This window comes from Pholcus phalangioides, unplaced genomic scaffold, assembly GCF_987345545.1.
Source record: "Pholcus phalangioides strain wild (caught in Gottingen) unplaced genomic scaffold, Ppha-v1.0 ptg000027l_1, whole genome shotgun sequence".
NCBI lineage: Eukaryota > Metazoa > Arthropoda > Arachnida > Araneae > Pholcidae > Pholcus > Pholcus phalangioides.
In genome coordinates this window covers 7,000,503-7,018,656 of record NW_028301617.1, presented here as the reverse complement: position 1 = coordinate 7,018,656, position 18,154 = coordinate 7,000,503, and the positions used below count along the sequence as shown (strand labels likewise).

General features: G+C 39.4%; 1 protein-coding gene across 1 annotated transcript in view; it reads right to left on the bottom strand.

Moving 5' to 3' along the window:
* Positions 1-5,508: 5,508 nt before the first annotated feature.
* LOC149068299 (uncharacterized) overlaps positions 5,509-18,154 on the bottom strand; it is a 29,810-nt gene continuing 17,164 nt past the window's right edge. The window contains exon 2 of the mRNA XM_089251725.1: positions 5,509-11,228. Within this exon, the coding sequence (XP_089107851.1) occupies positions 9,402-10,814 (1,413 nt within the window). The 5' untranslated portion in view covers positions 10,815-11,228 and the 3' untranslated portion in view covers positions 5,509-9,401. The remainder of the gene's footprint in view (positions 11,229-18,154) is intronic.

The window sequence follows — 18,154 nt, the reverse complement described above, 5'->3', positions numbered from 1 at the left end:
CCATTTTAACAAATACCATTATAGCAAAAATCTTGTTTTAACGAAAACTTTTCTAATCCTTCAGATAAATTTGTTGCATAGGAATAATGCAAAAATCTGGAATTCTTCTAACAAAATTTCATCATTACAAAATGATTTCTCTGGTCTCTTGGAGTTTGTTATATATTACTGTATAATCAGTTTACCATTATTTGCTATTATAAACATATACAGTAAAACCTCGATAAGTTGTCACCTCTAGTTATCGAAAAGTTATGACAGCTTAAGCGGAGTTCCGTCAGTTTTAATGTGCAATGTTATGTTAAAACGCATAAATTTAAAGTAATATGACATTTATTAAGGTATGAATCAAAATAACAATATTAATAAAATTTATAGATCACGAAAGAAAAAATAATAGCAAATTTTTATCTTTTTTATCTCTTATTACTTAAATTATTGTGGTGAAATGTACTGTACACTTTGATTTATACTAGTAATTTTTAATTTAGACTAACAAAGCAACTGTTTGAATAAGTAGCTTTTCTTCATAACAGAACTCTCTATTGCACATTAATTTTACATTTACATCAAATTTAATTTTAGTGTTTGAATTCTTCATCATAGTTCATGATACAACTACAAAGTAATCTCGAACACTTTTGACTTGGTGGAGGGGTCCCGGGCAGGGAAAGTATAATTTTTTTCAACCCCTAAATTAGTAGAGTCCATGCTATCTATGATTATTTATTATCTGTGCCCGTTGCACTTTGACTTTAACTTGATTAATTTGATTCTTCGATTTACATAATTTTTGATTTCCTTGCACTATATGTAATCTTTGACATATCAGTAAATTTTGGGTTTGCCGGAGATGCCCTGGTCCCCCCCTGGGGGGGGGGGCGAAGTGCTTATGTTGCTTCTTGCGACAGAGCTTGGATGTCTCGCGGTTTGTTCAGTTTCTCCAATGGAGCCCAGGCAGAAATGAGATCTAGCTTGAACAGTCCTCAACGTTCCAAAAACCTTAGTCGGCAAATGAACTTCCCCAGCGTAACTTTCGTTACTTAAACTGTTCCGTTTGGATATATAGGATTTTATGGTGACTTTTAAGCGTATGGCAATGCTGTTAACAAGCTCTTTTTTTAATGGGAGCCATAAAAATAGTCTGTTCTTCTTTCTCAAACTTTTTCATAGTGACGACTTAACCGAAATTAGCGACGAGTAAACGAGGGTTTAATAACATTGTGGTCTATGAGAACTGGAAATGTCTGAAGAAAAATGACGACTTAACCGGAGTGACGACTTAACGAGGTTTTACTGTATATTATTTTTTTAATTTTGGAGACGTTCATTACCAAGTAAAAATAAGGTGAAGTTATTTATTGTAACTTCAAGAGTATTCTTGAAAATATTTCAAAAGATTATTAGAGAGAATTTTACATTCTATAAAAATAACTGGAGTTATTAAAATAATAGTCCTCCTCCAGAGAATATTCTCGTTCATTATCCCCCATGAGAATATTCTCAACTTATGTACAAAGTATATTTATTATAACATACATAAAATATTCTTGAGAATCTTTAGATCTTTAGAAGGACTATTACACTGAAGAGCCAAAAAAACTGGTAGACCTGCCTAATATCGTGTAGGGCCCCCGCGAGCCTGCAGAAGTGCTGCAACACGACGTGGCATGGACTCGACTAATGTCTGAAGTAGTGCTGGAAGTAATTGACACCATGAATCCTGCAGGGCTGTCCATAAATCCGTAGGAGTAAGAGGGGGTGGAGATCTCTTCTGAACAGCACGTTGCAAGGCATCCCAGATATGTTCAATAATGTTCATGTCTGGGGATTTAGGTGGCCAGCGGAAGTGTCTAAAGTCAGCAGAGTGTTCCTGGAGCCACTTTGTAGCAATTCTGGACGTGTGGGGGGTCGCATTGTCCTGCTGAAATTGTCCAAGTCCATCGGAATGCACAATGGACATGAATGGGTGCAGGTGATCAGACAGGATGCTTACGTACCTGTCAGAGCCATATGTAGACGAATCAGGGGTCCCATATCACACCAACTGCACACGCCCCATACCATCACAGAGCCTCCACCGGCTTGAACAGTCCCCTGTTGACATGTAAGGTCCATGGATTCATGAGGTTGTCTCCATACCTGTACACGTCCATCAGCTCAAAGCAATTGGAACCGAGACTCGTCAGACCAGGCAACGTGTTTCCGGTCCTCAACAGTCCAATGTCTGTGTTGTCGGGCACAGACGAGGCGTAAAGCTTTGTGTCGTGCAGTCATCAAGGGTACGCGAGTGGGCCTTCGGCTCCGAAAGCCCATATCGATGATGTTTCGTTGAATGGTTCGCATGCTGACACTTGTTGATGGCTCAGCATTGAAATCTGCAGCAATTTGCAGAAGGGTTGCACGTCTATCACATCTAATGATTCTCGTCAGTCGTCCCGTTCTTGCATGATCTTTTTTCCGGCCGCAGCGGTGTTGTAGATTTAATTTTTTACCGGATTCCCGATATTCACAGTACACTCGTGAAAATCCAAATTTCATCGCTACCTCGGAGATGCTATGTCCCATCTCTCGTGCGCAGACTATAACACCACGTTCAAACTCACTTAAATCTCGATAACCTGCCATTGTAGCAGCAGTAACCAATCTAAAAACTATGCCAGACACTTGTTGTGTTATATAGGCGTTGCTGACCGCAGCGCCTTACTCTGATTGGTTCCATATCTCTTTATTTGCATACGCATGCCTGTACCAGTTTTTTTGGCTCTTCAGTTTATAAATAAATGGAGAATATTCTCGAGAATTTTGCACACACATCTCTAGTTTCCCCTAAAATTTACTGGCCTCTCCCAAGAGTTCCCATGTGGGGGCAACTGCCTCCATCACCCACTTCCTACTTCCAGCCTTAGCTCCTGCTGGGTCGTTAACACAACCAGATTTGTAAAATAATTTTTTTTTTAAGTTTTGCAAAAATAAGGAAAAACAGAAATAGATAAAAAACAACGAAAATCATATCCACATGACTGCCGCTACTAATACATAACTATTACAAGATATAGCATGTAGGCAACTAACGGGACCTGAACAAGAATTTTTATTACATTCCCGTAACAATGATGTAAATGTGATAACCACAAGTGTCCTCCATTCAGTTCTTCTAGTGGGAGGACACGAGTGGTTTCATAATAACCATTACATATAGTTTTTTTTATTTTATATATATCAGGGCTCCCACTCGTCCTACTTTTCGGTAAAATGTCCTACTTTCTAGTTTTTGTCCTACTTTTTTATCACAAATCCTATCGGCAAAATTTGTGTAATTGATTTTAATTGAGCAGGAAATCATTGATATATTGCCAAATATTACAAATGTTGAAGAATGCAATTAATTATTCTGCCAAAGCAGAAATTTTATCGTTTTTATGGTGGGGGGGGGGGGGGTTGTATGTGGACCATTTGGTTGATTAATTTTTCATTTGCTTAGTTTGAGGGTTCAACAAGTATAGTAGTAATTAAAAACTTCTGTTTGGATGGAAAAAATAATTTTATATTTATTACTTCATGGTCTTGGACTGTAACTAACATTCATCATTTAAAATTATGGTGCAAATAGGTGAAACAACAGTTTGCATTTCAAAGCAGTTGGATACATAGGTCTATTCTAAGTTTGGTGATTCTGATGCTACCCAATAGCATTCAGTGGTCTTCTGTATTTTTAAGGTATGAAGAGGCATAAACAATATTTACAATGCTCAGCAAAGAGCTAGAAATGGAAGTGCTTCATTTGTCAAAAATGATTACACTGGCATCGAACAGTAAAATGTGAACAAATCCCTTTAAAAAATTATGGACAACGCAGTAAAACTATCTGGTTCATCTTGCCTTATTTATATCGGATCTTGTAATCTGCACATTTTGCACACTGTGCTTTTGAAAGTGGTCTCGAAAGAGCGTCATTCTTAAAAAACGTACGTCTTCAAAATTTACTGTGCATTGTCGAAGAGAGTCGACAAGCTCTGCACTTTGGAAGACTCCAAAACAGAATGTAATATAATTATATGAGGAGAGACAGCAAAGAATTATCTGTGGTTGCTAGTACACTGTTTTGGCCAAAAATTGTCTTTGTAACCAAGTAATTTATCGTTGCTTTGGCTTGAGTCAATCTTATAGGAAACTGAAATAGTGCTATAAAAAAAAAAGTTAATTGAAAATTAATTTTTTTTTTTAATTTAAACTTTTTTTCCATTATGCTATGATTATGTTGTCTGAGGGGTTACCCTCCCCCATCCTACTTTTTCTCATAGGAGTGGGAGCCCTGTATATATAAATTTTTTTTTTTCTTTAATAAATATAACCAGTCAACCAAAACAAGACCGAAGCTGATCCTTAGCTAAGGCTCTCTCCAGACAATCCTCCATTTAAAACCAAGCCCACATTGCTCACCAAAATAGGGTTAAGGCAAGACGACTCGACCTGGCAATTATATATATGTATATAAATGTGCTTATATGTGTTTCTCTTCCCTCTATCCAAGTTCTTCATGCATTTCATGTCCACAACACGTGTGTACTCATATTGTCGTGTTCATGTTGCTCACCAAATAAGGTGCTAAGCGAGGTGGCACGGCTGATCCCTAATTGTGTATATTCCCCCACCCACACAATATTTCTATTTTGTATATTTTCATCAAATCCACCAGAGCAAGTGAACTCATCCCTGTAAAACTGATGCTGGCTTCTAGTCCGCAAGTTATCAAACCCATGATCTCACCAATAAGATGTTAACTGAGATGGCTCGCTCCGATGGATATTTTATATTTCACAACAACATTTTCATTTTGTTTGTTTTTCTTGTATCCTGTGACAAGTGTGAAATAACAGATGAGATGGCATGGGGTCCCCTCCAATTGCTTTTAAAATATACCTCGATCCTAATATGTGTACATTCATTCGTCTTAACAAAACCCTGAAATTTTCTCCAACTACCAACCCCCATCTTGTCTGAAATCACCACAAAATTTGTTAATTGCGACAGTACCCAATTGTCCAGGGAAAATATGTAAAAATTTTGTATGTTTTTTTTTTTTTTTGACACAAAATAAAGTGTTCCAAACTGTGCCACGAAGCTGGACTGGAAGAGATCTCGGCAACGGGATAAGTCCAGTGGCAAAGTTCTGGCATTCATTCATGGATCTTTAAAACAGGACTTTTCAAACTGTTTTTATTTAAATTTATGTTGCAGAAAAATATATATAAAGGAAGCTATTCTCCAGAGACTTTCAACTTGTTTAAGAAGTTTTTCACTTTTTCGCAGCGTCTGCCCCTTAAAGAGGTGCTCTGCACCTCCAAAAAAACGTTTAGAGGTTTCTTAAGGTTATCGTATAGTTTTCCGATGATGAATGATATGTTGGTATTTGACTGAGAGGTCTATTCAGGCAGAGCATGAAAAAGTGAAAATTTATGTTGGAATAATCAGTCGATTAATTGATTACACAAAATCAAATCGGAATACAGTTTAAAAAAATAATCATTTATTATTTTAAAATATCTGATAGTGACAGTGTATATAAGATTATATATAGAATCATGTAAATTGATTATAATTCATAAATATGTGAAGTTGAGCTCACACACAGAATACATCCAGCGAATTTGTCCCCGGGCATTAGTAACAGTGTCCAATTATAGGAATAGGCAATAATCAACACGTAAGTAAGCAAATGAACCGAACAATCATATTCTGCCAACTTCTGGTGGCATCATGGCGTTGCAAGTACTTTTCTTGTTCAGAGATGGAACTTGCTTCAGTGCATTGATACTCTCGCGAGTAGATTTCCCCCGATGCTGCCTAATGTTAGAATCAGATAAGGGTTTTCTCTGAAAACCCTCATCTTTTGCTTTTCTTCATTCAAAAAATGATTATTTCTTCAGCTTTCCAGAATACAGTCAATGCTCATTATAACAACCGTTCTTTACATTGAACATTCCATTATAATGACCGGTACGAGAATTCGCTACCTCATGGCCCCCCTACAAGGGCGGGGCCCAGGATAATTCACACAATTTTTTGCTATAAATTAACCATAGAAAGTCGGACTGAGGGGCCCGCAAAAAATCCAAGCCTAGACGCCCTGCAAATTTTTTTTATTTATCCCATATTATTTTAATTCGCTATAACAACCTGCAACAATCGTTCAGTCCAATACACAGCATCTATAAACTCATCTCTACCCAATCTTTTTTTCCTTCTAAGAAATGAACGAAACTAGTCCTGGTACGCATGTGTTTTAAATCTACTTTTGATATTGCAGAACCTGGTGTGATCAGAAGCAGATTTCACAGTAGGCCCCCAAAAAAATCCCCAACTTTTTATATATATTTTTCAATTTGGGGGGGGGGGGCAAAATTTTCTGCGCCCAGGGCGTCAACTAACCTTAACCCACTTCTGGGTATGATCTTATAAAGGTGAAAAGCACAATGAAATATCTGATGAATACCTGTATGTGACTGTTTCAATTGGCTGACCCTCCATTTCTCAAGGTTAAGATCCCCTCAGAATCCGGAATGAGAAGTGACATGGTCTGAGCCTTTCATACCCTAAGGACATGTTGTAATGCCGGTCAATAGGCATTCACAATTAGCCACTTTTCTTTAGATAAGGAAAGAATATTCAGACAAAAGTGGGTTTCTTGTTTACATCCATTCAACATGGCTGTCTAAAAGTGCAATGCTATACCCCTTGGATCTAAAATTGCATACACAAAGTGTGTGCATGCAATTAATACTACAATTTGACAGCAAAGCTGCTACCTTTGGAGAATGAGAAGTACTAAAAGGGATTTTCAAAAACAATATAAGGATTTTTCATTGACAAAAGTAAAATTGTAGGGATTTTCGCTTTGCTGAAATGTGACAATGCACAAACCATCTTCGATTAGCACCAAGTCTGCAATCATCGCCAACCAGTAGGTTAAATTATGTCTCGTTACAACTCTCAAATCAAATCTTACCAACAGAATAAATTGCCGTTGGGTCTAAAATGGGATGGACAGACTCAACAGTACATATAGTGAAAGCAAATCATCTCGCTAATTTCAGATGTGGAAAGACTGCAGTGACCAAGGGTGCTCAACCTTTTGGAGAGTGCAAGCCACTTCACTGATTTTGAAACATGTCACTGACCACTTGAGTTACCCGCAAGTGTGTCTTAAGCCACTCCGATGGTCTGAAAGTGTGCCACAGATCGCTCTGGAAATGTGTAGAGGGAAATTTTATTGATCTGGAAATGTGTTTTGAGTCATTTAAATGCTATGGAAATGCACTAAGAGCCACTACACTGATCTGAAAATGCCAAGAACCACTAAAGTGATCTATAAAAATGCAGAAGGTTAAATGAGCTGTGAATTTGTCGAGGGCCGCTTTAAGTGATCCATAAGTGTGCTGCAAGCCACTCAAGTGATTTGGAAGTTTGACGCGAACGAGCCATTCAAGTAATATGGAAGTGTGCCTTGAGTCGCTCTTGAACAGGGCTGCAACTAGAAACAAAAATTTATAGCTCGCGGGCCAGAATCTATTTTGGCACCCCCTCCATTATTTTAAATGGATGAGTGAAATCTGCACTTTTCCTGATCCAGCCCTTTGGGCACCAGATTTCTCCCCCCCCTCCTCTAGTTGTGGATTTGCAGTCTAGTGATCTGGAAATGTGCTGCCAGCCAGTTAAGTTAGCTAGAGTTGTGCCAGGAATCGCTTGAGTGATTTTGGACTTGGTGGTTGGCAACTTAAATGATCTGGAAATATGCGGCAAGCCACCAAAGTAATCTGGGAATATGCCATATGATTTGATAATCTTTCATGGGCCACTTGAGTGGTTTGGTTATTTATCACGAGCCGCATGAGACGACTCCAAGACCCACATTTCGGGCCATGGGATGAGCATGTATGGCGCTGGCTGTTTGGCAAATTTTACACAACTGCAATATAATTTTCTATATTTGGACCAAATATGAAATTCTCTTGGGAAGCGATTTTTTCTCACCTTTCTGATTTTACAACCTCTGTCGATTTTCTGTGGAATGATGAGTCGTTATAATAAGCATCGACTATATCACACACCCTCTTAACGACTTTCTTTTGTTTGTTCCTGTTTACATAATGGGGGATGTGTGGAAATTTCTTACCACTAATCATACAAATTGGTGAAAAGCCATAAGTTGTATCTGATCATCAGTGCAATCATTTACATAACACAACTATTTTCACCTTAAAATATGCAAGACAGATGGCAGCACCAGTACAACATGAAGCAAGTGCGCAACTCAGACAACATAAGTATGTTGGGGCCATTCATATAAACATACAAGGCATTACTGCATAAACAAATTTGTTAGAAATTCTCCAGAGGAATGTTTGCGAAGTGCATGTGCGGCAAAGCAGTAGTAATGTGGATCTGAGCATTGCAAAGTAAGTTACAATCACACTTTGAATTTTTTTCCCACATGGCTTTTCCTTGCATGTGCTCCTGGTTACGATAAACAAAAATTGTTTGCCGCAAATGACCCACTTATGTGGTTTTCCCTCTACTTTGAAGAATGTTGCGAGAGAGCAATTGATATCGCTCTCTGAATGTTCTTTCACAAACTTTACACTGGTATGACTTTTCTACAGTATGAATCCAATTATGAACCACTAACTTAAACTCGTTATTGAACCTTTCCTTGCAAACACCACATTAGAATGGCTTTTCCTGAGTACGTATATATGCCTTTCTCCATATCCAAACCTCGGGAATGAGAAAATAATTCTCGGATATGGAGAATATCAAAAGTTCCATCTATTGTTGAATCTCCTTCAGCAAACATAACATTGGAATGATAGCAGTGCCATCTTAATGCATGGGCCTACCCAGGCATGGCATGGGGACCTCAGAAAAAATAAGCAGTTGAATTTTTCGAGAATTTGGGAGGTAGGGCCTCAGAAAAATCACTGGACCCGGGGCCCACGATGCTCTTAAGACGGCCCCGAATGACAGTTCTCTGGTGTGTATCATATTGTGCTTGCTCACAATTTATTTTTCCTCTATAAATCACAAACATCACATTCAAATGGCTTTATTTCGAAGTGCACTTTACTGTGTCTTACAACTCACAGTCTATCGCTATGGAAAATTTTTTACCGCGTGAGTTACACCAGATTTGATTTGTGCATGCGTATCTAGTGTCGTCTGTGACTTTTTCAGGAACCATGGATTTACATAAATCCAGGTGGACCCTATTGCAAGTTGATCATAATACCGACACAATCACCCAGCAGCACTTTATCGAGTGTGGAAAAATTATAAATAGGCGCAATTAGTTTGTCACAAATTTCACACATGAGTTTCAGCACAAGTCTTATCATGCACAATCAACTTGTGTTGTTGTTAACTATGTCACCCATAGTCGACTCTGAAGGCATTTCTTGAGTATGGGTCCGATTGTGAGCCAACCAGTTGTCTCGCCGATTGAAAGTTTTTCCACAAACATCACATCTAAATGTCTTTGTTTCAAAGTGTGCTTTCAAGTGTCTCGTTAAATTATAATTACATGCAAATAGTTTTCCACAAATGTCACATTTAGGCTTGGTCTCAGTATTATCCTGATCATTCATGGCCAACACGGGCTGCTTTTCAAAATTTTCATTAATAACGTCAGGCAAAATAACTTCTTCTTCAACTTCTTTTTCATGAATCCGAGAATGAGCTAGCAACTTGTCTCGACGAGTTAATCTTTTCCCGCAGATACCACATTGAAATGGTTTCTCACCAGAATTTTCTTTGGTATGAATCCGAGTGTGAGCCAGCAACTTATCTCTGCGAGTCAACCTTTTCCCGCAGACACCACATTCAAATGGCTTCTCACCTGAATGCACAGTTTTGTGTCTGTTTAGACTATGATTGGACGAAAACTGCTTCCCACAAATTTCACAATAGCGGTTTTCCTTGATGCGCTTATTGAATCCATTCTTGCGATCACCACTTTGATTAGGCTTTTCTTCAGAGTGTAGATTGTTATGGATGTCTAAACTATTACCACACGAAATTCTTTTGATGTCAGACTCCAGATCTTCCCAAGAATGAGTGCGATTGTGAACTACCAATTTGGATTTGGGTTTTTCTTTAGTACGATCTTTATTTTTTGTGGCTGATTTAGGCTGCTTTCCCGAATTTTCGCCGATAACAACAGGCAAAATAACTTCTTCGGTTTCATTAGTATGAGTACGAGAATGAGCCAGCAGCTTGTCTCGGCGAGTCAATCTTTTCCCGCATACACCACATTCAAATGGCTTCTCTCCTGAATGCACAGTTTTGTGTCTGTTTAGACTATGATTGGACGAAAACTGTTTCCCACAAATTTCACAATACGGCTTTTCTTTAACGTGCTGATTGAATCCATTCCCTTGATAACCACATTGATTAAGCTGTTCTTCGGAGTGTAGACTGTTGTGGCTGTCTAAGCTGTTGTTACACAAATTGTTTTTGCTACGGGTATCAAACTTGGGCTTTTCGCAAGGATGAGTGCGATTGTGTGCGACCAACTCGGACAACTGACCGAACCTTCTGCCACAAATGCCGCATTCGAATGGCTCTTCTAAAACATTTCGTTGTTCCCAGATTTCTTCCAATGATTCCCGCATGTTTGAGCTTGAAGTAGGAGAGAGTTCACCCTCACTTGTCTTTGCTCCACAATTAGTTTGATTGTGAGCGACCAACTCGGAATGCTGTTCGAAACTCTGGCCACAATCATCACATTCAAAGCATTGATCTTTAGGATGGGCCATTTTGTGCTTGCGTAGAAAGAAGTTTGTTTCAATTTCACTTCAAAAACTTTTCCTCAGTCTGGAATCTCCAAAGAATATGTTGAAATCGTTAGGACATTTACTTAATGAATGACGTCTTACTTATGCATGTATTTCTGCATGGAATGGTGTTTTAAATTCTTTTCGTGATTGCTCATGTTTTCGTATAACTAAGACTATACAAATTTTCGGTTTTTCGGCTTCATGAACGTTTCATTCTTTCTAATGGTGTGGCAATGGACTAAAACTCAGTAAAATCTTCTCCCCTAATTGAATGTCATTCAACCTCCTTTCAATCCAATCAGCAGGAAGTATACCAAGCCTCTAATGATCCCACAGGTTTCTGCAACTGAATGCTGCCAGAATCATTTGAAGGGGACGAATGTCACGAAGAACCTACAAAAAGAGAAAAATAGATATTGAACCATCAATACACCATAAATTATAATTTTCCAATAGTTTATTCAACAACTTTTTTTATTTACAAGTCAAATTGCGCAGCTAAAAGATACATATTCACACCTTTTAAATAGCGTCACCACAGTAACTATACCTGGGCTCGACGAATTCCAGGTGCCAAGTCACCATGGCGACTAAAAAATTGGGATTGGCGGCAAAATTTTTCATGTATAATTACTTAATAGAAGTCCAAGGACGACAAAAGATTTTCGAAACTTACATTAGCATGCCTCTCGAAATATTATTTTGTGTCAATTTTTTTTTTCCGGAAAAAAAATTGTTGGCTCGTAAGAAATTAATTTGCAGGTGAATGAAATCCAATGTGAGCATCTTTGGTGACTTCGTAGACGTCCAAACTGTATTTGATCATTTGCCAAGTGTTAAAAAGCATTTGAGATGCTATCAAATGAACTGCTGCAAGATATGTTGTTTCAAATCATGTGAGATATACGTATGTTGCTTATCATATGCATGCCAATTTCATATGATTTTTCCCATGCGAATATTGTTACAGGAGGCAAACTGGTAACACCTATTGAATCGCTTGCCTTGCCACAAAGATTACATATAAATAGCATTTCTCCTCTATGGAGTCGTTTATGGATGGTTAAATCGGACCACTGTTTCAGCTTTTTGCCACAAACATCACATTCAAATGTCTTTTCTCCAAAATATACTTTTTCGTGTCTGCCGGAACTGCGATTAGACAAATTGTTTCCCACAAATATCCCATTTGGGGCTTTTCCTTAGTACAAACCCAATAATTTCCAACCAACTGGAGCTTCAGTTTCAAACTTTCACCACAGACATCAGACTCTAAATGCATTTCTCCAGCACAGGTCTAATTATTAACCTCCATATTGGATTCAATCAGCGAAACATTCTCATAGCTACCATATTCAATTGACTGTTTTCCAGATCATAGAACAGGCACCTTCAACCCATTGCTCGAAAGCATCATGGTTCGCCTTGAAGCACCCAGAGCACTCAATGCATATCATGCATTGATGATTTTACATGCTCGCAAGCACTTGATCAATATTCCAATTAAACACCTTGTAAAAATTGCACTCAACAATTGAAATTACCCTGATTGCATGCATTCACATATCAAACTTGCCGAAAGGGTGCTCTTCTTTTGATGATGGGTACAGACATTGCTCGTGACTAGAAAAAGGTGGAAGACCTCTGGTGTAGAATATCAAAGGGCAAGAAAAGAAATACCCAATCTATGGCAAACTCGATGGAATGATGCGAAAACCAGGAGTGTCCACAAAATAGTACCAGAAGTTTCATAGAAAGCAAAAAATTGGAGCAGAGAACTTGTATTTTTTACAACCAATCACAGACCTTTTCCAAATTACCCTAATCCCTTTAAAAAATGACGAATATCAAATGACGAATGACGAACATCGAAGCATCCAGTCTATGAGGACAATGAGCCAATATTGCCATATGGCGATGTGGCCTGGGTATCTTTTGGTTTGATGGTGTAGAATTTTGTGCGGCTATTTAAGCTATTGTCACATGAGAATTTTTTGCTACACGCATCAGACTCAAATTCTCCAAGAATGAGCGAGGTTGTGAACTACTAACTCAACTCAAATTTCCTTTAGCATGGTGCAGATCGTTCACAGATAATTCAGGCTGCTTTTCGAAATTTTCACCGATAACAATAGGCACAATAACTTGTTTGGTATGAGTACGAGTCAGCAACTTGTCTTGGCAAGTCAATCTTTTCCTGAAGACATCACATTCAACTGTCTTGTCTTCTGAATGTACATTTTTGTGTCAGCTTACACCATAGTTTCTCACCCTTTTCTGTCCCATCTCCCCCTTCGTCAGAAATTTTTTTCCTCCCATCGCTCCCCCCCCCCCCCAATGCAATCGAACCCATAAGATCCTATGTTAAATCCGTAGCTTCTATCGCCCCCTGGAACATTCCATCGCCCCCCCAGGGGGGCGTTAATGCTGACGTTGGGAATCACTCGCTTAGACCATAGGCAGAGATAGACTTGGAAGTCTGGTGGGGGGCAGGATGATGTCAATTTATATACACATTACATAAGTCGACTCCACCTTTGATGGCAGGCCCCCCCCCCCCACACACACATCTTCGCCCAGTGGTTCCCAACCCCTTTTTTTCGCCATGTTTCACCTAAGCATCTTATAAAATTCTGATGCCCCCTCTACAAAAGATACGCGGAGTGGGGGGGGGGGGTCGGGGAGGATATGCAGCTCCTGCCACAAGACATGATCAAAAGTTAAAAGGGATTTTCTTCAATTTTTTTGCGTGAATTTGGAATGCTTTTTGAAGGTTAGAACTCAAAATTACTTTGCAGAGATTCTCTGTTCTCTTATGAAATTTCAAATTAGCCAGTGTGACCCCACCCCAGAATCCATGTGAAGGAAGCCCTAAAGACTATTAACCTGGTATAAAACTTGATTCTCACAGTACTGTGTCTTAACGGGTAAATCCAACGGGGTCCAGAGTGCCCCAATTTCACAAATTCATGCTATAAATTAACTACAGGAGGGCCCATGGAAAGTCTAAGCAGGGGCCCGCAAAAGATCCCAGCCTGGGGCCCCGCTCCAGGATGTGGAGGCCAAGGCCCTGACATCATCCCTACTGGACCATGAGTGGCTGCCCCCCCCCCCCATTCATTTTCCTTTATTCGTTGAGCTTTCCACTTACAAAAATAAATGAAACCGGACCGCGGGCTACCAAACAGTGAGAACCATGGTCTTAAGCCAACACTTTTAGCAAGGTCCTGGAATAAATTTTCTGGCGAACTTAAAATGCAGAAAACAGAAAAAAAACAACATTGGGTCAGGGGTATTGGGTGACTAAACTTGAGCCCTCTCGTCTTCCGCTTGTGTAGTGGTGGTGGCGGCTACTTACCTACTACTGAATGGCTTCCATCTTAGTAGTCGGTTGGTAACCATGGCTCAAGAGCCCCTCGCTGTAGTTCTTTGAATGATCCATTGAACGATTGTCCATTACAAGAAGACTGACGCCACAGCTCTAGCTAGAAAACACCTCCCCAGAAACCAGTCCTTATACTTTAATTTTGTGTACCATGCATTTATTGGACAGGGGGCCACTGGGCTTCCCTAAAGAACATGGGGGGCCATGACTCACATGATTTGCTTCCATCACAGGAAAAATCCCTGTAAGAGGCAGGCTGAAAAATCTGACCTACGGCCCCCCACCCCCCCCCCTCTAAAAAGGGCCCTATCAACAGCATCACAGAGATTTCCCTCCCTCCCATGGGCACAACAGGCGAACGAACATCGCTTTCCCTAACAACCATTTCCTTCCGAATAACCCCACGCAGATGAAATCCCCATATGGAGGGGAAATTCCTGACTAAAAAAATTGGGCCCCATCGGACGGACGGGGAGGGGGAGCAGCGTGAAATTAGAATCCTATGGATTCCACTGAAGGAGGGAAGTTCTTAGCGAGGGGAGGCAGTGAACAAGCAAGTGGGGGGGGGGAATCGATAAATATATGGTGTAAGGGACTCCATGGGACTTCAAAAAGGTGTTTTTTTTGGGAAGCGGAGGGGGGGGGGCTCTGTAGGGCTAAATTCCTCCTATTGCTGTATCTATAGGAGGCATTGACAGGACTCAGGCACGACCTCTCATGCAACCTAACATCCTATATGATCTAGGACAGCATTTCTCAACCTGTGGTCCGCAATCAGATTTGATAAAATTATTCATCCCTCGTAATTGGCATTAGTCATATCTGGGGTGAGCATGCGTCTCGTATTTCCCGGGACAGTCCTGGTTTTCTTTTTCTGGCCGTCCCGACTTTTTTTTTTGGGAGAACTGTCCCCGTTTTTTACATGACGCCCACTTCGATTTTTATTCTTTATTGAAGTCACAAAAACTGAAATTATTTCTCAAATTACATCATGATAATTACAACTATAAATACGAACATCTCCCACATTTGTCTTGGTGAACGTTTTATTTAGCGGAATTCGTTTGAATCCACTGCAATTTTGCCGTAATGCTTCCTTTTCCCGCCATAACGATTTTTCCGTAATTTCAGCAATATTTGGCAACTTTGTTCGCTTTTTTTGGCGTCATTCTCGGCAATATCCCGTATTTCTCTCGAAGAAATATGGTCAGCCTAGTCATATCCATATGGTTCAAATAAAATCATGCCTTCATACTTAGGTTCGCCATACATCATCGAGGTGAATGCACACAGGATATATCGCTAAATTTTTTTCCGATAATTTCAATTTACTGCTTTAAATGCAATTTGCTAATTACTGCTGAAATTTGCTGTAGGTGTGGAAATAAAGGGCTGCCACAAATCGCACAAAATTTATTTCACGAAAAAAAAAATATATATATATTAAAATGATCTGGTGACCATATTTCATTGAGAAAAATACGGGAAGCTGGGTTCTTAAATAATAATCCGTAAAATATACGGGACGTATCGATAATTGTCATAAAAAAAAATTGTCAGAAGTTGCCACAATCATAATTACAATTCCAAAAAAAAACGTGAAGGCAAGTATGTGAGATGGATATTATTTACGAGTTTTTTGCCATAATTACCAAAATATAATTAATATTCTGGAAATACTGTGTTTACGACTTCGGTAAATATTACAAATTCAAATAAAAGTATCGTTAAAAAAACGGGACAAATATTTAGAAAAAAAATCTAAACAACGAAAATTACAGGAATTTGTCCCGTAATACGGGACAGAAGTGGTCTGGCAAATTATTTTAAACATTTTACTGGTCCTTCTTGTCAGAAAGGTGATCTAGCACAAGGGTGCTCAACCTTTTTTAAGGAGTGCGAACCACTCCCTTGGTCTGTAAATTTGTCTCGCGGACCACTCAAATGATCTGTAAATTGTGCCGCAGGTCGCTCAATTGCTCCGGAACTGTGCCGCAGTAATCAATAAAAATGCCGTGAATCACTAAAGTGATCTAGAAGTGTACTGAAGGGCACTCGTGCGCTCTCGGACTGTGCCGCGGTGATCTGTAAATACGCCGCGGGTTACTTAAGGAATCTGGGAATGTAACCACGGGAAAAATTAATTTAAAAAAAAAGAACCTCATACATAGAACGATTGCAGCAGCTATCAACGCAATAGAGGTAGGTCACTGAAGTGATTTGTAAATATGCCGCGGGTCATTCGAGTGGTCCATAACGTGCCACAAGCCGCTTGAGTGATCTGTAAACACTTTGCGGGACACTCAAGAGATCTGTAAATGCGTCGCGGGTCGCTCAGGTGCTCTGGAACTGCGTATCGATGATCTGTAAAATATACTGCGAGTCACTTAAGGGATCTGGGAATGTACCGCGGGGTATGTCAAAATTACAAAAATTAGGTTTGACGTCCCGGGCCACAATCCGAAAGCCGCATTTCTCCTGCCGTATGATCTAGCATTGTGTGATATAGGACAAACTCAAATGCTCTGTAATTATGCAGGGAGTCACTCGTGATTTGTAAATATGCCACGGGTCCCCTTAAGTGATCTGCAACTGGCCACGGGTCAATCTAGTGCTCTATAAATATGTCGTTGGCCAGGGCCTTAAAATAGACTGCGTTTTGTGCTTTAAGTATGGCCCACCCGCCCCCTTTTCTCTGCGTTTGCTTCTGCCTCAAAGAAGACTATATACAAGGAGAGATCCTCAAAATTCGTATCTGCCCAGGGCCAAAACTTATGAGGGAACGGGCGCTTCCCTTAAGCGATCTGGAAATGAGCCGAGGGCCAATTAAATGATGTAGAACTGCTGAGCGGGTCACTTAAGTGATCTGTAGATGCGCCGCTTTGTTCATTTTCCTACAAAATGAAATTTGTGGTCCGAGGGCCACATCATATGAATTCGAGGGTGATTTGCCCAGCGAGCCATGGGTCGAGCACGTAGAAGCAGGACTCCTACTTGGAACTTGGATGGGGGGGACTCTACCCAGGGCCCCATAAGGGCCCTTTCACACGGAGCGGATGCGGGTCCGGAAAAAGTTTTAACAATTGGAATATTCTGCGCCTTTCAGACGAGCCGAAAAATCTCCGCACCTAGGAAATGTTCATGCGGGTCCGGACGTCGTCCGCATGTGTCAAAACCTAAGTGCGGGCTCCGCATCCGCACATAGAAGTTTTGACAATAGGTTTATTCGGGGCTATTCAGACGATGCGGATGCGGAGCGAATTCGTCCGCATCTTTGGCTACTTTTTGAAGGTGATTTTTAACGGAATTTTTTTAATTATTTGCCATAAATACCCTTAAAAACACCATATGATGGTCCCTGCTCATTAATATAATGTACCTACACACGTCTATCCCTCCGTTTCCTTCTGAGATGGAGATATAGCAACTTCAACTGCCTTTTGTCCATATTTCACAATTTTATACAATAAAACCTGCCAACAAGGGCCACTACGGGACCAAAATTATAAGCCGTTCTGTTCATTACGAATATTTAATTGACTAAATAGTTTAATAACTTTTAAATTTAATTTAAAAATATTAATTTTTTTCTTTTTAAAATTATTTAAAAAATTATAAATATTTGAAATATTATTTTAAATATTTTTTATTTTTTTAAATTTTTAATCTTTTAATTTTTTCAAACTTAAAAAAAAAATTCTTTTATTAAACAGTGTTATCCACGTACGGTGTTCACTCAGGGCCGTTTGAAGACCCTAGCATTTGAATATTTTTGGTCGTTCCCCGATACCTACAAGTATATTTTACTCGATATTCAGTCTATAAACTTAAAAAATGAAATTTTATATTTCAGAAATGACTAATCTAAGGATGGGATTTCATTCTAAAAGGTTTATGAAAGTTATTTTATAAAACTTGAAAAAAGCAACTAATA